The sequence below is a fragment of the Trachurus japonicus genome, chromosome 8, assembly GCF_045865225.1.
Source record: "Trachurus japonicus isolate A0001 chromosome 8, Traja_1.0".
Taxonomy (NCBI): Eukaryota; Metazoa; Chordata; class Actinopteri; order Carangiformes; family Carangidae; genus Trachurus; species Trachurus japonicus.
Genome location: NC_140914.1, coordinates 14,512,529 through 14,536,174, shown reverse-complemented (window position 1 = coordinate 14,536,174; position 23,646 = coordinate 14,512,529). Strand labels below are relative to the sequence as shown.

General features: G+C 41.1%; 2 protein-coding genes across 2 annotated transcripts in view; both read right to left on the bottom strand.

The window, feature by feature from the left end:
* Positions 1 to 406: 406 nt before the first annotated feature.
* On the bottom strand, positions 407 to 4,325 carry LOC146982860 (charged multivesicular body protein 6-like). Its single transcript, XM_085784107.1, has 8 exons — positions 4,108 to 4,325; positions 3,578 to 3,687; positions 3,135 to 3,222; positions 2,547 to 2,633; positions 2,070 to 2,135; positions 1,671 to 1,751; positions 920 to 995; positions 407 to 817 (listed from the first exon to the last, which is right to left on the bottom strand). The coding sequence occupies exons 1-8, from the start codon at positions 4,171 to 4,173 to the stop codon at positions 768 to 770; spliced, it is 624 nt and encodes a 207-aa protein (XP_085640233.1). The 5' UTR covers positions 4,174 to 4,325; the 3' UTR covers positions 407 to 767.
* Positions 4,326 to 5,308: 983 nt separating this feature from the next.
* ttyh2l (tweety homolog 2, like) overlaps positions 5,309 to 23,646 on the bottom strand; it is a 30,946-nt gene continuing 12,608 nt past the window's right edge. The window contains exons 4-14 of the mRNA XM_085784106.1: positions 22,768 to 22,988; positions 18,455 to 18,550; positions 16,837 to 16,909; positions 13,460 to 13,529; positions 13,284 to 13,339; positions 11,730 to 11,822; positions 11,554 to 11,646; positions 8,271 to 8,413; positions 7,954 to 8,139; positions 7,798 to 7,876; positions 5,309 to 6,327 (exon numbers count right to left, since the gene is read on the bottom strand). Coding sequence (XP_085640232.1) covers positions 6,247 to 6,327; positions 7,798 to 7,876; positions 7,954 to 8,139; positions 8,271 to 8,413; positions 11,554 to 11,646; positions 11,730 to 11,822; positions 13,284 to 13,339; positions 13,460 to 13,529; positions 16,837 to 16,909; positions 18,455 to 18,550; positions 22,768 to 22,988 — 1,191 coding nt within the window. The 3' untranslated portion in view covers positions 5,309 to 6,246. The remainder of the gene's footprint in view (positions 6,328 to 7,797; positions 7,877 to 7,953; positions 8,140 to 8,270; positions 8,414 to 11,553; positions 11,647 to 11,729; positions 11,823 to 13,283; positions 13,340 to 13,459; positions 13,530 to 16,836; positions 16,910 to 18,454; positions 18,551 to 22,767; positions 22,989 to 23,646) is intronic.

Genomic DNA, 23,646 nt, shown 5'->3' with positions numbered 1-23,646 from the left:
AGGCTGCACGCCAGTCATACTCTGACTGTTTTCAGTAACACCATAGGTGATGTTTTTCTCACAGTGGATAATTTATGTTAGCTTCATTGTACATGCTAATTAGAGACTAAGTGCCCACTTGGTGTAGGATTGTAAATACTATATTGGCTTTCTTGTCTAAACATCTCCCACATATGAGCAACATGAGCTTTCTACTCTCGGTCAATAACCACACACACTTCACTGATGGGATGCGAGTGAAGACACCTGTTTTATACTACTGAGTCAAGAAAAAGCTGGCGAACAGTGCCACCTTCTGGAAATTCTAGGTCACGCAAGACACTGCTATTTTATGAAATATGAAACCCCATGTTTTAACACAGTAGATAGAGGAAGGGAACCACCTTGTCAAAGAAAATCCAAGACATTATTTTGTTGCCACAGCTTAATTTAATATGTAAAACGACTGAATTTAATGTGTAAAACATCAAAAAATGTGTCCTGTCATCCAGTTATGTCTGAACCACCACAGTTAAAATGTGACATTGCTTTGCTAAGTCAGACACAGAGGAACAGAATATTACACTACCTTTATGCAAAATATTTCAGGGGAGTAGTGAACCAAAGTACACACGCAGTCAAATGTGTGGAGGTGCACGGATGTCTGCAGGTCCCACCTTCAGCTACGAAGAATTTAAGATGAAATACTGAAATGAACAGATTATCCATCAAAGACACCCTGGACAGGTCGGAGAGCCAAGCTGAATATCAACCAGTAATTGAGTCTCTTATGCTGCCAGCATCTCTCTGTCTGGCTTGTCCTTTGCTTCTCTCTTCTCTAGAAAACAAAGTAAATCAAATATAATAAGTCAGTATCAAATACAGATATAGCAACTGTGTAAGGAATGCTTTGCCGTATGAATAAAAAGATAGAGAGTACCTGGTTCAACTTTAGCTGCCTCTGGGACTTCTGGTATTGGCTCAGTGGGTACTTCTGGAAGTGTTACATCTTCTCCCTAGGGATTGAGACAGTGAAGGTTTTGCAAGCGCTCAGCAAGAGAGGCAATATATAAGAAAATATTCTGGTGTCTAACTAAAAATCATTGTTTTAAGCGCTCCAAAAGTCAGTGATATTGGGTTTGCACAATTTTTGTCAATTTAAGTCAATTCGAGTTGTGTTTATTAATGACAAATTTTCCTGAAACACCATGTATACTTCAATATGAGTGCTGCTGAGCCATGCTCAGTGACCAAAAGAAAATGTAATACAAGAATGAAAGTACTGAGATGCAGGAACAAGATAGAGGCAATACTGATGCCTTGTACGGAAATGTACATCAGTGATACTCAACTTAAGTTTTGTTCTGATATTGAATTCAGCTACAGTATAAGCACAAATGTGTAAACAATTATTTTCTTTGTCATACAACCTGTGTGGTTTATCTATGTAACTTGAAGTCTGTAGTCTGTTTTCAAGGGTCATTTGTGTTGTTTGACAGATTATGTAAAAATGTTGATAATAATTAGATCACAAAAGAGGGGAATGTATAATGTAAGTTTTAATCTTAACAGATAAACCAAAAGTGTGTATCTATAAACATGCAGTGGGGTGTTAGAGGGGGAAAAAAGCGTGCATGCTCAGCAAATGTTCTCTTTATTAATAAAGGTTGAACATGCAGCTTAACACCCACCTGAGTGATAGCTTCCAGCTCTGCTAAAACAGCATCCTCATCCTCCTGCGTCAGGGCTCCAGCCAGCATTTCATCTATTTGCTGCAAGAGCAAAGAAATGTGTTAGCTGACAGCACACTGACAGCTCTGCTTTTTTTTCCGACTTAGAAAATGCATCTATATTTATCAGTGGGCAAACATGAGTTTTTGGGATCTTTCGGAGAACATAGGTTTGTGCGGTCTGCATCCTCTAAACTCCAAATGCTGTAATGTGAGGAAATCAATGAGCAAATAAAAATATTGTTCAAATTATATTTAAAAAATCCTCATATAGTGAGTTCTAGTGCATCCATTTAAAGTAGAGAGAAGTAGACGTAGCTCTGTGCAGGTCTATTTTGACCAACATCGAGCAATATTTACCCTTTGATATTCAATTGATTCTTGGGTCTCATCCAGGATTCTTTCCACATCTTCTATTGACATGATCTGTCACACACAAGGAAAGACAGCCCACATTACATAAGAAAAGTCATTTGAATGAAAAGTGTGTTTTTCACATATTCTGGCTGACTTGCAAATTTCCTGAGCAAAATTTGTATACTGTATCCAAGGATGTGCGGTACTCACACCTCTGTAATCATCTTAATCCTTTAATCTTCAAACAGTGAGCGCCAGCTATGCTAACACCAACCTCAAGCGTTCTGCGCCGCTCAATCCTCACCCAAAGATCACATTAAAGAAAGTCTGCTTATCAGTGGAAACTCTGACATTGTTAAGGTGTGCACAGGCATATCTAAAGCTTCTGGGGTTATCGTTATTATTATCATCATTACAGTAAAGAGAAGAGCCTATTTCTCAACACAAAAGGGAGGAAAACAAAAAGAGAATAATATATACCTCGTGCATACTCTTCAGACAATCATTCCCGACCTTAAGCCCCTCGATGACTTTCATCTCAATTTGCATGAACTCAATATCCTGAACCTGTTGACAAATATTTACATAAAAATAAAGTTTTGTTATAAAGTTATAGACATGTATGACAAACAAAACAACCAAGTAGCTCCTTATGTTCAAAAATGATACTGGAATGAGTAAATATTACTACATTTATTTTTCTAAACAGTAACATCCATTATTCTCTATTTTCTTTAAGGTTTAGATTTTGGCAATGTGCATGATTGCATTATCATAACAGTACAGCACAAAACAAGATGAGGTCACAAATCACTAATGTGAAATGAGTCAGAGGCCTTTTAATCCTTACTCTGTCTTTAAAACAAATGCATCAAATATTAATCTGATATCTAAATAACACTGTTTGCCTTATAGTAAACTTATTCTAGTGGAGGAATGTGCTGAGGACTGAGGGAGCACGACCACTCACTCAATAAATTGTTAAATGTTCCTGAATCATAATACAGCAGTACACCTTGGTAATTATCTTCATGAGGAAATCATATAGAACAGTCTCAGAAAACTTACCATGCGCTCAAGGTTTGAAATCTGATTCTCAGTCTTGTCTAGCAGCTGATCTTGGTATCGTTTTTTCTTAAGAAGCAGCAGCGCTTTTCTGGAATAACAGATAAAAAGAAAAAAAAACATCTGTTTTTTTTCCCCTGTGGTATTGATATAGTGTGTAACACTGCATATATATATATAATATAGAAAAACAAAACAAAAACAAATACAACTTTAGATCATGCTTCTGCATCTTCATGCAATTTCAAATGTGTCAATATAATGTGAGATTGTCTTCTTTATTCTTACATATAGGACACACCAGCTGTCATTTTATTAGGTACACCTTACTACTGTAATACTTATATGCAGTCTAAAATACAACCCTTTACATGAGGGCTGTAATGTTCTGTTTTTTAGAGTACAGTATAGTAATGCCTGAGTGGCATTAGCTTTTTAATACTCACTCTTTCCTGCCATCTTTTAGCAACTGCTTTGCAAGGAGTCGCTCTTTCTCCAGCTGTAAGGTGATTCTCTTCTGGTACTGTTTCAGTTTATCTCTCTGCTGCTTCAATTGCTGGGGAAAACAGAGCCAGGGATATAAAATAACAATATAGGAACTACCTATAAATGCACAATCGATATAATAACTAATGACTCTGCAAACTGCACTACACTGACACTCCTGTCTATGGTTTACAACCGTATATGATGTCCACTACTCCTGTTTTAACACTTCTCAGGATAAAATAAATAACCTCGAATGTGTCAGTAACATTTAAGTTAGAAAATGACCTTTAACAAATTGTATGTCTTTCCTTTGACCGCATTAGAGAGCACAGGTCTATTTTTAATCACAACAGCTCTAACAGACACAAGTGCTGGGGAATATCAAATTAAATGGTAAACACATCGGCTAACACTACTTAGCTAACACTAGCTTTGTGTCCATGTTATAACGGGACTAATCTGCAGCTAACGCCGCTCTCGAGCTCACCAAAATGGCTTTGTCTTGTTCCGTTACACGAGAGGGTCGACTCTTTCTCCCAAAAACGTTTCCCATTATTTAGCCACATCCCCGCCGCGCCCTTTACGTCACCAGCCTGCAAAATTATCGCTCTTAACTGAACATTTTTGCCCAAATAATCAACAGCCTGAAATGGCTAGCAAGCTAACTGACGACCACCATATCCACAGTTTTTCCGTATTCGCTACGGCAAGCGAGCAAGGACCTTCACGACTTCGCTTCTCAAACATCACCCAGTGCCAGTGAAATTGATGCAACAGTTTTATATCATATCATGGTAAAAAAAAAAATTAAACACCTACTGCCGGATATCGCCAGCACGTATGCTACATACATCAACAACAAAACATCTAAGTAAAACACTTTATCCTCTTTGTAGCTACGACTGTTGGTCTGAGTACCTTGGACAGCTCTCGACTGTTCTGGGGTTCCAGGGTCAGCACCGTGGACAGCGACCATGAATATAGCCTAAAATATATTCAAGTTTATCATTATAATTTTGTGATAGATAGATAGATAGATAGATAGATAGATAGATAGATAGATAGATAGATAGATAGATAGATAGATAGATAGATAGATAGATAGATAGATAGATAGATAGATAGATAGATAGATAGATAGATAGTAAAAGAATGTTATATCAAAATGTAAAAAAGCAAAAACAAAACAAAAGATTAGATAGATAGATAGATAGATAGATAGATAGATAGATAGATAGATAGATAGATAGATAGATACCAGAAATAGCCTACTTTTCCCCCATAAATTTCTCTAACTTTTCAAAAATTCATACCTTACATACATACATTGGCTAAAAAGTAGGCGATAGGATTTTCAGAACAAATATAGCCTAAGTAGCCTACTATTTCTGATGTTTGTTTCAAAATTTTGTCCATTTGGAGTCTGTCGTCTATTTTATGTCATTTAGGGGTGCTTGCTGTAAAAAAGTTTCAGAACCACTGGGTTAGCCAATGTGGGGCCTATAGCATTTTGTCTCTTGGGAATTTATAGGCCTACTTAAATTCCCTAATTTCCCTACATTTCATCAGGTAGCGGATAGGCTACTTAACATCCCAAGTCCATGTGCTACAGGTCCTTGCAACAGAATGTCAACACAAGAATAAGTAAACACCTGTTAATAGTAAAGAGTGCCAATAACCCACACGTCTGCATACAACATTTCATGGTCAAACATTATTTTAATTTGAAATGTCCTCCAACATAGAAAACAACAATCTAAAGAACAGATTCTCATTCACAAGATATTGAGGGTTGAGGGATCTGAGAGCATACTTCAATCTTATATGATAATAACACAGCACAGACACACTAAAAAGTTTGTTTTAATCTTTTTGTTTGCTGTCATTGTCTCACAGCACAGTCATAAATGCCTGCATGTGAATCAAATCACATTATGTCCAACTTTTATTTAGTCCCAAGGGAATTTCCCCACATGCGGATGCAGTAGTCTCAAAACGTGGCAGAACAACAAAGCCCTCATCTATGATTATTTGATACTTCCTCCAAGCACATCATCATACATTGCAATCCAGTGTTACAACAAGAACCAAGAGATGCTTAAATGTGGCAGTTACACATGTAGAAAAGGAAACAAAAGCACTGACAAACTGTAGGGACAGTAAGAGCCTGTCTTAGCATTAGCCAAAATCCACCATCTCCTTTCACATCAAAATACCGATCATATTGATGTTCATATCCATGCAGGCCAACAGGAAATATGAAAATATGAAAAGCGAATAAAACATTTTGATCCATTCGGTTCAAACACCCTTAATTTGGCTCACAGGAATGCTTACATTTGAGCAACAGTATTTCCACACATCGTGACAACAAAAACAGTCTTGAGACGAACCTGTAAAGGCCTTTTTTTGTTCAAAACTGCATGCAGGGCTTTCAGAGCACTGACTGCACTTAAGTGTAACTGAGGTCATTGCCTCATTTGGCCTGCTTTCATGTCTCAAATTGGGACGGTGGGCTGATGCTCCCGTAAACAAGATTGTGCCATGAAGACAGTCTCTTTGGTAAGAACCCGGAGTTTCTTATGGTGTTTCTCTGGAAAAAAAAAACCTTCCAGTGGGTGGCAGGCTACACCTGGAAGTCAGTCCCAAAGTGTCTGATCTGGGCATCAGTCATAGATAGATAGGTGGTCCTCATACTGGGCGAATACTGCAAGGAAAAAAAACAAAAAACACTTTAGCACATTTGCATTTAACAGCATCACAAGATATCAAGATGAACATTAAAATAATGTGATCTAATCTAAGTTTAGGGAGCACTTGTGCTGATTATGAGCTGCTCTTTGATGAGGAGGTTGTGGAATCAGGGGACAGTACTTTAACATCGCTGGGAGTTTAAGAGCAGATGAAACGGAGACACAGGGCATGAGTCGGGGGCGGGGGTTGTCACAAGATAACTCACACTCAACAGACTGCAGATAAAGCAGGTCAGAGGTCACACAGTTGACACTGTATGAAGCTTTGAGATGGGTTTGGGAGGTTAGAGGTTGAACATCCTGCGTAGCAAGCATCGTTACAGAGATAAATTCACACAGTGTTTTGGAAGGAGTGAAATGAAAATGAAATCAGCGATATCAGAAAGAAGTTAGACAAAGGAAAACTTACGGTTTTTAAGTGTCTGAATCAAAGAATGAAAGTAAAAAGGGGTTAGTTATATAACAGTAGTTAATATTCTGCAGTTGAATACGTTATTGAGAAAAGCCAGGAGTAAGCTGCATTGCAGAGTTGGTTCACAAAAAGTAGCCTAAATAATAATAATAATAATGAAATTAAAAAAAAAGGTAAACACATTTTTCTCTCATACTGCTAACATTCCTGTTAAAAATGTGTCTCACAGGAGCAATGTTAAAAAATGTTTTAACAAAGATCCACATTCTCTCTCTCTCTCTCTCTCTCTCTCTCTCTCTCTCTCTCTCTCTCTCTCTCTCTCTCTCTCTCTCTCTCACTCTCTCTCTCTCTCTCTCTCTCTCTCTCTCTCTCTCTCTCTCTCTCTCTCTCTCTCTCTCTCTCTCAAAAGGTGTTTCAAGTCTTTGGTATGCTGTGACTGCAGTTCAGTTCACCGAGTCAGCCATGCAAACAGAAAACTTAATGGAAGAGAAACTTAACTTTAAAGAAACTTTAACAGTGGATTTACCAGTGTTATCTATTACTTAGCTTCAGCTCAAGAGACACATCACACACTATGAGCTCTGCCAAAAAAAAAAGAAAAAAAAAGAGAAAAGAAATAGACACCTGATGCGAGGACGAGCAGGCAGCAGCGCTGTCTTTATTCAACCCTGAAGTGCAGTTATTTTAAACATACGTCAACGTGTGCATTAGTATCAATCATTACTTTGTTACCAGGCCAATAGAGAAAGGATATGTGCATATGCTGAGAGATTAGTGGTTAGAGCACCTGTCTACCTGCATACAGAGTGCATTTCAGACAACGGCCAGCAGGGAGCAGTCTTCCACCATTTGCAAAAGAAACTTAAAGCCCCAATGAGTACATTTGCAATGCCTTGTTAGGTTCATGGTGTTGGCATGCATGCTTTCTGTTAAGGTTGCAGCAGTGTTGAGGTCAGTATTGCCATCATCGTCATCACACTAGGGACACTAGAGGCCCATAGGGCCAACGCACCGAGGGAGGCGGGGATCCTCTCCCTATCAGTGGCACGTTCTCATACCGAGGGCTCCCTCCAAACAGCATGGACTGATTCCTGTGACAGAGGGAAAGGAAGGTGGTAAGAGATGAAACACAGAGATACAAACTCCTGTCCGCATTCATTTATCTTACATGTATTCAGGTGGTGGCATGGTATTAGAAGCAGATTGTGGAGGTGGATGTAGGCTGGCCTCGCTGCCAAGGCTGCTGGTATAACTACAGAAACTGTGGATGTTGGACCTTCTTGGGTTATAGGACATCCTCCGCGCTTGAGGGTTGAACGGATCCTCCTCATCTATGTCATCGTATTCTTTATCCCTGGATGATGTCGGCGCACCCGCACACAACAACAGACAAAGACAGAAACAGAGAGAGTGCATGCGTTAACATTTTGCAGGAGTACACTGATGGCAGCACGTAATGGGATAAGGAGGTCGTTCAGTGCTGACCTGCTGCCCATTAGTGTCCACACTCGGAAAATCGCACACAGCATGCCAGAGAGTGCACAGGCAGCCAGCAGAGAAAACAAAGAGAGGTACAGGAGGCCTTCCACCCCATCATAGCACACACCCATTAGGGCGTCCAGGTAGTCCTAGACAGAGAGACACACAATATATATAGTACAGCCGGTTATTGTCAGCAGTGGGTGAAAATATTCCCTTTCACAGTTCTACTAGCAGACAGGAAAAAAACATCAGTGTACTGTATATAAATATATGTATTCCTTTTTCTTTTTTTTTAATCGTGACTAATGAGGTTTACAGACAAACCACATCCACATTTTGGGGATGTTTGTTTGACTTTCATCAATTCCCTGGATTCCCTTAAAGCAAAAGTAAGCGGAATATTTGTGTTAATCTAAGTCTTAAATAGTTATATCTTCCGACAGCAATCACTTACATAAAGTGTTTGGTCTGAAACACGGGTCTGTCAGTCACTCTGCTCTGCTGTAAGCCCAGGAGAAAACTTTCCTTGTATCCTACAACCTTTATCCAATGAGGAGAGAACGGCATAAAGGGGCGGTCCTCTCCGTGTGTGCAGCCAAGGCATGCTTGTGTATGTGGTGATGTAGGGACGAGGGCAGGGACTGCTAAGGCTGCGTTCAGACTGCAGGCATATCTGATTCAAATCTGATTCCTTCTCATATCCGATTTTTAGGGCTGACTGTCCACACTGTTTTTAGCAAGTGTCCAAATCGCATTTGGCTCTGTTCAGACTGGGCCACATTATTGACCCATCTGACAGGTTGCTGTAGCAACGACGTCGGAGCGGAGGCTCCGCCGTATGTGACAGGCGATGCCTCGCGGACGCGGCGGCTGCAGCACCGGGCAGATCAGCTGCAGCACAGTGATCTGCCCGGTGCTGCAGCCGCACTACCCCGCTAGTTTCAACCTCAGCCCGCCTGGTGTGTGTACGTGTACGTGTACCAGAGACTGGTGTGTGTGTGTGTGTGCGTGTGTGTGTGTGCGTGTGCAGCCACAGAGACGGGAAACTCCAGCACCCCAGAGCTGGAGCACGCCGTCGCCGTCACTCCTGTCGCCGACAACACGGTAGTTTGCATAAAATAAAAGTAATAAGAAGGAAATTGATATTTAACTGGAGCTCACGGGACCGTACGGGACCTGTAACACAGTGACAGCGCCGCGGAGAGTGACGTCACGGACAGTCAGAACCGATCTGAGTGTTTGGAGCTGTTCAGACTGAGACGCACCTGTCCAAATGCGATCTGAAACTACCTCCTGGAGGTGGTTTCGATCCGTTTTGCAAAAATCGGATTTCATGTGATTTGGGACTGTTCAGACTTAAAAAGAGCCATCCAGTTCCAATCTGCATGGGCTAAAAATCGGATTTTGGCTGGCAGTCTGAACGCGGCCTAACTCCATCCGCTGACAGGAAGTTAGCCAAAACGACCGTATCGCTTACTTCTGCTTTAACCTCTCTAAATGATAATACAAACAAACTGTGCCTTTGCTCAACAGCTGTCAGTAACTTTCCTTTTGAAAATGATTAGTCCAAATAGATTCATTAAAGCAGAAGTAAGCGATCCGGTCGTTTTGGGTAATGCTGCGTTCCAGGCAGGCTTTTGAAACCGTAAATTACAGCTTCAAGTCACGACTTACGACTTTGTAGCGTTCCAGGCAACCCACTCGTGTTTTTCCGACCTGTTTTACCTGTGAAAGTCACTATAACGGCCACTCGTAACTTCCGACCCGTGAACTCGTACCAGATCAAACTGGTACGACTTCACAGGTCGGAAAAACACGAGTTACGAGTTGCCTTGAACGCACCATAACGTCTTGTCAGCCGACGGAGTTAGCAGCCCCCGCCCTCGTCATGGATCTATTGGTCCTCGTCCCTACGTCACCACATTCAGGCGCATCCCTTGGCTGCACACACAGCCCTTCATGCCGTTCTCTCTCCTCATTGGATAAAACTTGTAGGATACGAGAAAAGTTTTCTCCTCGGCTCAGAGCAGAGCAGAGTGACTGAGAGACCTGTGTTTCGGTCCAAACAGTCTATGTAAGTGATTGCTGTGGGAAGATATAACTATTTAAGACTTATATTAACACAAAAATATCGCTTACTTCTGCTTTAAGTCCATATCAGGACCATGAATGTAAGGTAACAATTTTAAATGCGAGCTCTTTCACACTGACTTCCTACACAGCATAATGCCTCTCTTTGCCGAGCCCCTCATGCGACTCTGATGACATCCATGCTAAATGAATTGTTCGTTTGTTTTTGCTTTTGACATGCTCGCTTGAATAATGACTAACAGGCTCTGAGAGCAGTGTTGACATTTGCTCACTGTGTCATCACTTATCCAGGGTGTATAAACATTACAACATTTATGTAACATATACTCACTATATAATGAAAATAATTGTTACTGTATGACTGGCATGCATGGTACACCACACCCCTAAATAAACCATCATCCTGGTGACATTTTGAATAAGCTCTTCTCTCTTCTCCTTACACCTAACCTTTTCTCATGCGGTGGAGACTATTACAAATGTCCACACTCTATTTATCTGAAAGTCTCCATCTGATGTTGAAATCACAGCTGCAAGAGAGAGTGCTTCCACACACACGCACTGCAACCCTGGGCTTATCTACACATTACCCTGAGGAGTTCTATGTGAGAACCATGACAACGCAAATGTCTGAATCAGTTAAACGGGCTTTGCCCTGCCAGCTCACCTAGTGTAAAGTCTGTGTAATGTCCGATTGAATTGATGTATGTATAGAGCCGGTCACTGTCCAGAGAATTCTCACTGAGCGCCTTGAAGCTGTTTCTATTGTACTGTTCCTCCTGCACCCTCTTCACAGGTGGTTCACCATACCCAGACCAAACTGTTGCCAGCAGGTGCGATCGTGTCTCTTGCGTGAAAGAGCGCCTTTGTGGTTTACACGAGAAAATCACACACGCACAAAGCTCATTTCAGCGCTGAGATGTCTTATTTCCCTCACCAGATAAAACTCTGACAATCTGAAACCTGCGAAACAAAAATTTGACTTTCAAGTCGGAAGATGTGGGGGCGGTGAATAGAGACTGTCTCGCAGTTACACAGTGTACTGACAATTGTAGTATATAAACATGTCAGTGTATGAGAAGTACATTGCGATAAGGTTGGAAATCAGTCAAGTCGGTCCTCTATAAGTGGCTTTGAGCTGTGCTACAAAGCAGCCTTATTAAAAAAAGGAACCCTGGTTGGAATCTGACCTTACCTTATGTAGCCCACGGCAGTCAAGCAAGGCTGTTAGCTGGTGCAGACTGAACTCAGTGGAGTTCAACAATCGCTGGATCCCCAAAAGGTCTCTCTGTATAACAAGGTATAAAAGGGAAAAGAATGATACACACCTCTCCACAGTCTGGTGCAACAGTATGTCAGACAGCCACTTACCTCAGCAGTGGGGAAGAGAGGGACCGAAAACTGCAGCAAGCCCTGGATCTGGATTTGCATGGTGGTCAGAGAGCGCTGGCAGATTGTCAGAGACTGTGAACAAAATAATCACCCGTCATCATCACGCACCCAGACATTCACCATAAACAATGAGAGGATCATATTAAGGGGAGCATTGTTTGGGAAACAGCATGTCAACAAGTAATTTGGTGTTAAGTAAGGCCTTATAATGCGCTTAACAGATAGGACACTTTTTTTTTTCCCCAGACAGATAGGCCCAGATTATCCTTCACCACCAACCGTCTCGCCCACCGATCACTGTCCCTCCTCCCATTCCTGCCACCCAATCACAAGCACAAACAAAAGAGCAATATTTATATCAACTAGGCCATCTGAGGAGAGATTATCCTTACCTACTTAACAAGCATTTTTAATCTCTAAATGGATACTGCGACGATAACTAAGCACGTGGGTTTTAATAATCATCGGTCATGGATTTAGCCTCCATGAATATGCTCAATGCATGCCACGCAGATACAGCACTGCACTTGAAATAAAAATATATAATGCATAAGAAATAATGGGGTCACACTAGTTTAAATTCTCCTTGAAATGATGCCATACAAGTGTGTTTGGTAAGTAATGCCATCCCCAAGAAAGAACTACCCCACTCCCCTCCCCTCCTTTCTCTCTCTCTCTCTCTCTTTCAACTGTGAATGGGCACACTCTGTTCCCCAGTGCTCCACACTGGGTTCAGAGTTACATTAGGAGATTGTGAAAGCCGACTTTATTGTCTTGCTCATGAATTTGTTTACCACTCACCTTTCGAATCATCACTTGCTGCACCGAGTCTCGTACAGTAAGAAGACCTTAATGCCTAATTTGCAACCGACATCCAGATGTAAACTAATTCTGTTTGTGAAGTATAATGACAGGCGACTGAGGGTTATGTGCCTATTTTGCAAGGTTATGTGTCTGACTCGACTAGGCCTTGAAAATAAAAGGATTCTTTGAGTGGCAGCTCTAAATTAAATTCCAGGTTTGTGATGCTCACACTGTACAGTTTTTGCGTGACAGCTGTGTCATTTCCATAGTTATTTTCGAGGCCATCATAAATGTCCCTGCATTTTAAGCACAACTAATTAACCTCTTTGGAATACGTGAAGGGTGTAAATGGTTCTTTGAAAAGACACATTGATATGCAGGTGAATTCAAACTCAGAAATAACTCGACATAACTTGGGTACATCTATGTACAGTGCGCCGCCTTCATGCATGAAATGGAGTAAATTGAATAAGTTAGAAGAGAACATGTCGCTTAACTCATTATGCACTAATGTAGGAGATAGGGCACGTCAACATAAGTATATACATACAATATATTATATATAGAGAGAGGAATAATTGGCATCGGGGGGGCTCCTTTTTTCAGAACACCGTCTGATAATGGTCCGATAATGAGCTAGCTGCCTAGCAACTAATATGAAAAATTAATTTTAAAATAGCATTACATTTTCCAGAGTGTGGGTCTCAGTAAATAACTACATGTCAATACCTGTTGGAAGGGGTTTGGTAGATTCGGACTGCAGAACAAATAGTAGTGTGCAACGTCTGGAGGGTGAGAGAAACAGGGGGAGAGAGGGGGGAGACGGTGAGGGAGATTAGCAACATGTTTTAAGATTAAGTAACGGAGCTGGTTTTTGTTTAGTTCAGTGTGTAGACAAGAATTACCTGCACTGATGAAATCCTTGGTTTGGTTCACTATAAACTTGTCTGGAGACACACAGAAGTCACTGGTGCCCTGTAGAAAAACAACAACAACACCACCATTCTGTAATCTTGCAAGGTATGCAAGATCAAAAAAGAAGCACAGTATTTATTCAAGCCACGAACCAGATCCAATTTCTTGTGCTGCTACTGAGTAAAACTGATTTTTCCACTGGGCAGTTATTGACAATCGCCTTAGCAACACAAACTATTTGGTTTATACGTTCTTCTTATCACCATTTTCTCCAAATGTGCGCGCAGACGTGTAGTACAGCTGCACGCACGCACATACATAACACACTCCTTCTAATATAGATACACATGTAATAAACAGACACACACAGAAGAATGTGTGGTATGTATCTACAAACCTCAGGCTTTATTGACCATGTAGAGAATGCCGTGCTTTGCAGACCATGGATGAAATCGACTAAATATTTTCATGCTCTTTAATTCATCCATGGAGAGCTGCTAATGTGCATGCATAAACAATTAGTGGTCAAGATCACATAGCCCCACTGCACTCAGACTCCCCCTCAACATAAAAAGATGGCAATTTAAAAAAAAAAGGCAAATAACAAAAGCAAACAGAAATTTCTTACGCACATGCATAATTCATAGTTGGTGAAAATAACAGGCTACTGTTGAAATTGATTAAGTTCAAAGGGATCAAGAAGTCTGTTGTGTTGCAGACTCACACATCAAAGCTCCGTGCCATTTATTCCTAATGCACTCTTGTGTCCACTGCTTTTTATGTATCAAAAAGTATCTTTCTACAGGCTGTCACTCTAAAGCTCGGCTCAAAGGATTTTCCGATGAGCTGACCTGCTTCTAACAAACCAGTGATCAATAAAGAAGTAAATGATGCGCTTCAGGATGAAACAAAACCAGAATACACAGGATTACAACGATAAGGCGAGCACAAAACACAAAGCGGGCCTACCCAGCCAAGGATTTTTCACTTCACCCAACTTACTTTCAGATTACCAACAGCCCTCTGAATTTGACCGGAATCGGGTTTGTTTAAAAAAAAAAAAAAAAAAAGTGCAGCAACACGTCAGCGCTGCTGCTAGATGTTACCCTTCATCTCTATCTCATTATACTAGTGGGGACATTTTGTTTATGCTGCGTCTCATCAAATATGCATACATTTATGAGCATTTTCTGGGACAGCACCATCATCTGCCTTCCTTTCAAGATGCACCATGTTCTTTTTTTTTTTCTTTTTTGCACCATGCGGTTTCTGAGTAATGACATACAGGTGCAACAAGTTTACTTGCTTGTTTTTCACACTGTCCCACATTCAAATTCCATTACTGAAGGCTGCGCTCTTTGATAATCCACGTCTGTGCAGGGGACTAGAAGCACCTATTAATAACTAGGTGGGTACAGGTGGTGAGAAAATTTACCTCAGCTCACCTGTGATGTAACAGACCGACAGGGACATAAAGATTTATGCTAGAGACAGGCTTTACTCAATTATTTGGGATAAGATGGACAGAGGGGTCAGAGGTTTTAATGCAGGGTCATGTTCTACAATAATGAGCTGTGCTAAGCCACAGGCGCAGTCCGAGACATTGGTATTCCGGCTTTACAACTGCGGTGAGGCTCATCATGAATCACAACAGATGTCTGCATTTCACACCCGTGTCGTTAATTTAAGGTTCAAAACAGCCTCTCTCAGTCTGCCTCCATTGTGTCTTCTCCCTGCTCTCACTTCCAAACAGCTGTCCAGATGCAAAATCCTGTGGGATAATCCGCAGATGCCTAGTCGCTCTGCGGGAGGCTAGAAGATCGAGGAGAAGAGACAGGATGACGGAAGGCTGGAAGCAAGGGGTTACTCTTTGCACCCCAGACAGCTTCCCTAAATGGGGCTCCATTAAACACACTAAGCCCAGATGTTCTGAACACATGAGGGGGAGAGAACAATCTGTCCGTAAGATGGAGCACTGAGAGAAAAATAAACCTAAACATGACAAAAGAGGGGATTCTGAAAAAAAGCGGAGCTTGTAATTAATACTAGAAACAGCTTAGTTTACAATGTTGGGACTAAGGGTTGATTAAGCTAAAAGTCTGGGGACTTGTAATCAGCTTTACTGCATGGCCGACCATAGAGAAGAGTCGGCTGTTAGCTAAACAAACACTTTATAAGCAGGAGAGATGTCCAAGAACATATGGTTCTTGACAGCAATACCCTTGGGAGTAATTGCACGAGAGAGGAAGCTAAATACAAGAACCACTATTGTCCAACAAGTTGTCTAAGGGTTCTTCTGCATGGGGCCTGGATCACGAAGGGAGTTCATCTCAGCTTCACTGACATGAATAAGTCTGACCTGTATAACCTTTACAATGAAGCTTGTTAACCTACCTAGCTACCAGTGTGTTTGTATGAAAGAGGAGTTGCCAGAAGGACTTATATGCATGAGTCGAAACAATAACAACAGAAAGTGGTATTTAACAAGAATATAAGAACATTATCAGAATGAATTCATGCTAGGGCTGTATATCAGACTGAGATTATTAAATTGTGTTTTTCATATAACTAATATGAACGTGTATTGCACACTAAAAAAAATCTGAATTAATAGCCTTGCTGCAAAAGCAGAGCAGTGAGGGGAGAGGAGAAGAGATATTTATGTCTAAGATAAGTTTTAACTGATAGAAATGTAGCATTTAGAATCATGGGAAAAAGTGTGTGGACTTTTTTCTTATACAAGATGACAGAGGGCAGAGTTTTTTTTTCCAATTATCACCACTATCATCTCTTATCGTGTTATTCTGAGCTGCAGCAATGGAATAAGAGTTTAAAAGAAGGGATCCTGCTGAGAATCAAAGAATCTTCGTGCAATTATAATGCAGCAATAATCTTCATTACGTGGCTCTTTACTTTGGTAAGGCCTCTCTCAGCTTGTTAGAAACCCTGGATTAAAACCCAAGTGGACACATAGAAAACCTGTTTAAACTGAAGTACTAAAGTATCTGTTGCTCTTTATTGTAAATCTAGTTTGGCTCCTGTAGGAATGATGACCCAGTTTGACCAGTGATCTGACTGGTCGGCAGTCAGGCGGTTAACAGGTTTAGATCTGATCCTCTGAAGTTAGCCGTGCAGCATAGGTTGCCATGGTGACCTAACACGGTTAAAAGTGACCCAGCTACGTGATAAGGGGGGAAAAACAGAGTAAAGCCTTAAGATAGCAAGATAATACATTGATCTTGCTTAGTGCTACAAGCCCCAGCTCTGTGCATCCAACGGTCGGATCATAAAAGAAACAATTAATTAAAAGCAAGTATGACAAGATGTTAAAGAAATATTTTTTTTAAAGAATACATTGTTTTCTTACCACAGCAGTGGCTGTGCCCGCCCCCAGTGAGGCCCAGCTCAGGATCAGAGACAGCATTACAAAAGCCATGATCCTGCAGGAAAACAGCAAGAGCGGGTGACAGGGAGATAAAGACAAAGACAAAGACAAAGGCACATGGGGAGAAGTAGATGAATCAGTTTGTCTTTGTATTAGCGATCTTCAGCCCCTTTTTTTCTCCTACCCAGTTCATTTGATTTATTCTTTTCAAGCTTTTTTGCTCGGGAATTACTCTCCTTCTGCCCGAAGACAGAGGCCCAACTCAGACTTTTTACTGGTACATCGTAGGATAGACCATGCAGCTGAAATTCAATTTATTATGGGGTGATATGAAAATAAAGTAACTCATGACTTCTTGTTGAATTCACTTGTTAGTTTTCAACTCATAAAAAAAAGATCCATTCTGTTCAGAAATAAGTTGGACAGAAGCAACAGAATTGTTCAAAGGAGGTCTCACAAGGCCAAAACTGGAGATAATACTATTGGCAGAGTTGGGAGTTTCCAGCACTGTCTTTTGTTGCTGCCGCTCTGCTGGATTTCACCAGCAACGTTTTAATTGGCAGCACTTCCCATCACTCATGGATGTATTAGCTGTCAATCCCCAAGCAGAGTCGCTGTCAATCAAAAGCTCCAGTTTGTCGACCTCTTGTTTTCCCTGTCCCCTTTAATCTGACAAGTGCTATGAGGTCAAGAGGGTTATAACATGGTGGAGGTGGCTGATGTGAAAAAAAACACAAAAACAAAAGAAAATCTCGTGACGATTAATCATTTTTTCTAAGTGAACGCTGGCAGAAGCTACATATGGAAAGTGGGTGATAGAGAGAGGGAGATAAACTGAGTAAAAAGAGGAAGAACCGGCCCCCTGATGGATGTAAAAAGGCTGCGGATGGCTTCGCTTCAACTCACTCCTTGGACCCTCTTGAAAGCACCGATAAAGTAGCCTGAGAGCACTTAATAATTAGTTGAGGGAGCAGACTCATCCTGCTCGGGTGATCAATAGGCATTAGTGAGACCCATCAGAGGAGGATGGGAAGAGAGATCCTGAGCATCATCTGCTAACACTGACACGTAGCCTGCACTAAATTGGGCAAATGGGATAGGTTGTCTGGACTGTGGGTTTAGCTTGTCAGACATCACTGTTGGTTTAAATTACTGGTTGCAATTTGCTAAATCAAACATCCCACCTCCTACTCTTTCTGTATATTTGAAAGGTTTGGAACCAACGCTTTCTTTCCTCTTGTTTAGGGGAGACGCTAAAGTGGTTTTGATCCAGACTGAGCGTCTACGAGTGTAGCGAACCAATCAGTTGGTGTGATTGAGAGTAAATGTACGTCTGATGCTGCAAGGTTATTTTTAACTGTGTGTGTGGATGGAGCATGAGGCAACTCAAGGAGGAAGCAGAGAAAAAGACAGTCAGTGTCATTTGAAGATGTAATGCTATTATTGGGGCTGTTAATGGAGTGGCCTATATGGTGCCAGAGAGGCGGACTGCTATTCTGCCTGCCTGAACTCCGTGATGAAAGCAGAGGGCATGTGAGAACAGAGACGGACTGTGAGGAAAAAAAGAAAATTTGTCCACATACACACTTAGGATACATACGTGATAATCAGCCATCGAGACTGTTTGGCCATCCCCAAGCACAAGGCCAAGCAGATGACCAGATCCGTGATCAGCAATAGCAGATAGGCCAGCCATCTATGAGACGGGGGAAAATCAAGCATCAGCATAACAGTCCTGATTGATCGCTTTCACTTGCAGACAGCATACTTTATGCACAAGTACGAGCCCCGGGAAGTGCTGGCCTGACATATGTTCGAGACTGAATGTGTGAGATCTGTGTGTGCTGTATATCAGCATTCGTGTCTCCTAGTTAGAGCCCATCTGTTTCAGGTAATTTTCAGCCTGTCGGCTTAATAATTCAACACCACAAATCCATAGACATTAATTTTTCAAGCACTGAAAATGTCCTTCACAGGAATGGCCCTACACTCAGCCTAGACTTTAAGTGTGTGTGTTCTGACCAACCAAACACATGGGAATACTTATGACTCATTCTTAGGTCCCACTAGCATTGTAAATTTCATAGCAATGACGAATAACATTGACCTTCAGCATGTCACACAAACAGTTAAATTCTGAAGGTACTGTATATTTCCACTGACTGGCTGTAGCACCGCTGCAATACTGTAGTAAATAAGTATACACAGAGGTCACTGGAGAGGATGATTCATTCATACAATGCCAAAAAGTACAAAGGTACCCTAGAAGACTTTGAAAATAAAATCTAGACTGGCCATAATTATAACGGAGTTGGAGAGAAACACTTGGAGAGACTGTGCTTTATATCGGCATAAACAAAGCTGCAGATATATTTCTCCGAGCGCAGGGACAGGGATGGATTCAGAAACAGAATAGGGAAGAGTGGATGTGATATTGGAAAACAGAGCAGTGTCATTTTTCCTCCCTTTTGTTCATGTAGTACTGGGTTGGCCGTAAAATTTGCCGTTCATCAATAAAGCCCCGCCACGGGCTGTTCATAGCCCGATGGCTGCATGAAATCCAATCAAGACCCAGGAGATTGGTGTGATGATGCGCAAAGTGGCAACTGTAGTCTCAAAGAAAGATCTGCTGTTGGGTCGGAGAGAGCCATGTGGGAATACAGTATGTATGTATGAGCTCTATGACAGGAATAGGTCAGTAAGATAACACCAGTGAAACAATAGTGGTTATTTGTGCATTGTCATGCAAGTAATTAGTGGGTACTTGATATTAGCATGGCTGCAGATAGAAGCCATTAGGGATTGAAAATTGGCATTGGCACTTTAGTTGGGCTTTCAAGTTTGTATTAGATTCAAACAGTAATCTTTCACTGTGGTAAAGACCCATTTCAGCCTCTCAGTACAGTATACTGCAAACAAACACCACAACATAGAACCATTATATAAACAAGCACCCAAAACCTTTCAGATTCCATCATTGTCATATTTTGAATAAGCATAAACTGCTGAGAGGGGAAAACCTCATCATATACAAAAACATCTGTCTGGTATACATGTATATACAGTAAGATCTTGCATTCAGCTCCCCCTCCTCTATCTGGTTACATAAACTTCAGATCTTCTGGTAACAGGGCTACTAGAGGTGCAGCGAAGGGAGACTGAACAATTCCCCTGTGATAATCTACATTCAGTCAGGCCGTCTTTTCCTTCAGGGCATCACACCAATGGAAATCAGTACCACAGTCAATCCGTTATATCATTCATATAAGCTCAATGCCAAGAAATGGCTTGTTGACACACAAAAATGTGAACACTGATGTTGGTTTTTATCATATAAGAGCATCAAGAGTAGATTTTTGTGCTCATTGTCTTTCAACTGTATATAATGTGTTGTGTATTTTATCTTTGAATGTTGTATTTTATTGTTCCTCTTCTATTTACTTTAGGATGCCTCTTAAAAACCGACAAATGGAAACCAGCCCTCCAGCTAACTCAGGGGCATTTACACACATTTAAACTGCTTGATTAATATACATTGGCCCTTTTCAATAAACACATAAACTAAACTAAACTTAATTACAGGGCTGTTTTTTTTCTCAGGCCGAGATAGAGATAGAGATAGAGATAGAGATAGAGTAGGTTTACTATGACTCATCTGCTCTCTCAGATTGTTTTGGATCCCGACACTGAAGCACTTTTGAAAATCAATATTTCCTTTGCACCCCCAAAACTACAATATAAGTATAACTTTCCTCACTATCATGGAGCCTGAAACAAGACAGATCGACTCTGATCAATGCAAATATATAACAATATCCAAATCACAAAAGAAGTCAGAGTTCTAGCAAAATCAAGAGTTAAAATGCATTTTCAATATAATGTCTGGACGTGTCCCCAGATCACCTGCAGTTTACCATGCACATAAATTTGCAGCATATTTCTCGGTGACAAAAACAGTGTCAACTCATATTGAGAGCTGAGATTGTATCATTTCCACACTGTCAAGCTCAAGTCTCTGATCAAGTTAACACGGACAAGTCCTCGGGGCGCAGGGAGCCATGAAAAGTTTGGACGTTTCTAGTTTCAATCAAAATACAGGATCATTCTATATGAGCAGGTTAACCCAACCAGAACCAGTGTGTTTCTGTTTGCCGTGTTTCTGTGCAGCTCCTTCTTACTCGATGCTTTCTGTTTCTATTATGCAGCAGGTACCTGGAGGATGGAGACCTTTGATCACCCCCGAGTCAGAGCTCTCACATCTCCCTCTCCGTCTCCCTCGCTCCCTTTCATTTGTAGTTGTGTGTTCATCCATCCAACTTCTTTTCCACCCTCAACGCCGTCTTAACTGACGACCACGTCCCATGGCATCGTCAATTCATTTTGCACTAACTGTTCTGTTTTTCTTCTAAATAAATCACTTATTATTTTTCACATTTCATGTTCTGACAGTTTCATTACAGTTAAAGCTCAAAAGGCATACAAACTTCTTAAGGTGAAATGTTTGGATGAATCTATATACAAGCACAGGAACACCACCGAGAACATGGTGGATTATGGAGGCGCTGTTATGTATCTTCAACAGTATAACCAAGGACGAAGTGAATACAGCAACCCATCAGAGACACAGGGAGTTGAATCATCATGAAGACAAGTTAACAAAGCTATAGACTGTTTGTGTTGTTAATCATATTGCTGCGAGCAGACAGGTAAGTAAGACAGACACACACCGTGTAACTTTTGAGGGGAAAGATTTGATAGCGTGTACAGCAATGCTGACATGTCACATTTTAAATGAAAGCTATCTGTACGATATGTTGCCGAAAAATAGTTTTACGTGTGGAACTAACTGATATATATGTAATGGCTGGAGTGTGACTCAAAAATGTAGACATTCTGTTGGTTGGATGGATGCTGCTCCGAATAAATATGACTGTGGCTGTAAGGAGAGAGAGAGAGAGAGGGTGTCACACGCTGGGACAGATTTGTGATTTGTGATTGTGGGCTGTCTTTACTTCAGTGCTTAGCATATTTCAGAATGGAGTTTTACACCTTGCAGTTTGCTCAGACTAAATCTCTGTCATAACGGGACAGACAGGAGTTATGGGAGGAATTTGATGGGATAACATCAACTCCTTGACGACTCAGATGTTCACACGTGCGTCCTTGAGCAACTCTGCGACCGCAACGTATCCTAAACAAAGGCTTTTTCGCTGAAGGCGGCATCCCAACCCTAAATCTGTCTGCTGTTAGTCTCTCTTTCCAATTTGCTCAGAATTACTTTTTACAGTCACGAACAGGTTGCAAATGTGAAACTTTACGACGCAGAGGCACTATGAAGTTTTAAGTTTAATGTGCTCAAAAATAAAAACAAGATGCAGAAGCTCTGAAATTATACTCACGCTTTTGAGCAGCAGCCTCATAAATTAGCATTCCCTTCCTGAATCATTGCTGGATATTTTATTCATTTGACTACTTTGTTGTTGATTGTGTTTATTATTTTTTGGGATGTTTATTGGATTTCATTTGTGGTTTCTTATTGAAAAAAAAAAAACTTTTCAGAGAGGGAACGATGTCAAAATAATATCTGCAATCAATGTAAGCAATGGTCTGCGAGTGAGATCATTTATGGTCTAATAGCTGCTCTGCCATGCGTAACATTCTGTGAGAGCAATAAGCATTAGAGCTCAAACGACAGAGTGGGCAATAAGCTCCGTTTCAGCTTTTCTTTATTTAGCAATCAGGAAAAATAGCTCTTCCGGTCTGTGTTCTGGCAGGGATATCAATAAAATCCCATCTGCTCTGTGTCTAGTCTGGATCATTTAGTAGAAGTTTTACTTCAGCCGCATTAAGATGAAATAAAAGAATGCCAAACACCATTCTCGGGGGGGGAAATCGCTATAAGGCTCCACCTACCTGCAGTACTCATAGAAGGCTATTTGGTCACCAATGGCTGCCAGGTCGGCGTTGGCTTTGCTGATGTCCGGCATGGCAGTTAGCTCGCGGATGACATTGTTGACCATCAGTTGCATGAAGCGCAGAGCTTGGAGGTACTCCAACTTTGTAGCAAAGATCTCATCCAGCCGTTCCAGGTGCTGCTTGAGTCCAGTTTCCACATTACCAACAGATCCTGCCACCTGAAAAAAATGAAATATAAAAAAAAAAGGTAAGCGAGCGGAAGAAATGAAAGAGAATAAGAAACACTGAATAACAGAAAAAGAGAAGGGGAAGGTGAAGAGGTGTCAGATTGAAAACAGGGTCAGAAGGAAACAGGAACTTAAAATAAATTCATAAAAAACGGATATTGAAGAAGAGAAGACTGAAAATATAGAGAGAGGTGAAAGAACCAAAGGAGCATTCCCTCGAGAGAAGATTAACTTTTCTCTTCAACCGTGTGTTTTATTCAGATAAACAATGTTAGAGTGGAATACTGATAACAATACCGGGGAGACCTGTTATCACAAGGGTCTTTGATAGTGAGAACAGAGTTGGGGGGAGGTGTGAGGCATGGCAGAGCAGAGTAAATACATTTTACTTCTCTGTTTGAACAAAAACAATGTGATGCAGTAAACGCCCGCACTTTCACAGCATCAGTGGAGCTGGAAACAGGTCAATTGTAGCCCAATACTGACAGGGGGAAATTGTTTCTCTGCCATAGCTACATTTCATTGAATCACAGCCACAGTAGCATGACCCATTTATATATTTACTTTTAAAAGTGACAGTAAGGGCACAATCCGCCCTGCCAATGTGAACAAAAAGGGTCAACCTGCCATCGAAAGTGAAAATTGTATG

Bases quoted from the DNA above. Each gene is read 5' to 3' on its own strand.
- LOC146982860 (XM_085784107.1), bottom strand. From the start codon at position 4,173: ATGGGAAACGTTTTTGGGAGAAAGAGTCGACCCTCTCGTGTAACGGAA. The intron at 3,223-3,577 runs GTGAGTATTAAA...CTGTTATTCCAG, and splicing joins CTAAAAGATGGCAGGAAAGA to AAAAGCGCTGCTGCTTCTTA. The intron at 818-919 runs GTACTCTCTATC...TTTGTTTTCTAG, and splicing joins GGCAGCTAAAGTTGAACCAG to AGAAGAGAGAAGCAAAGGAC.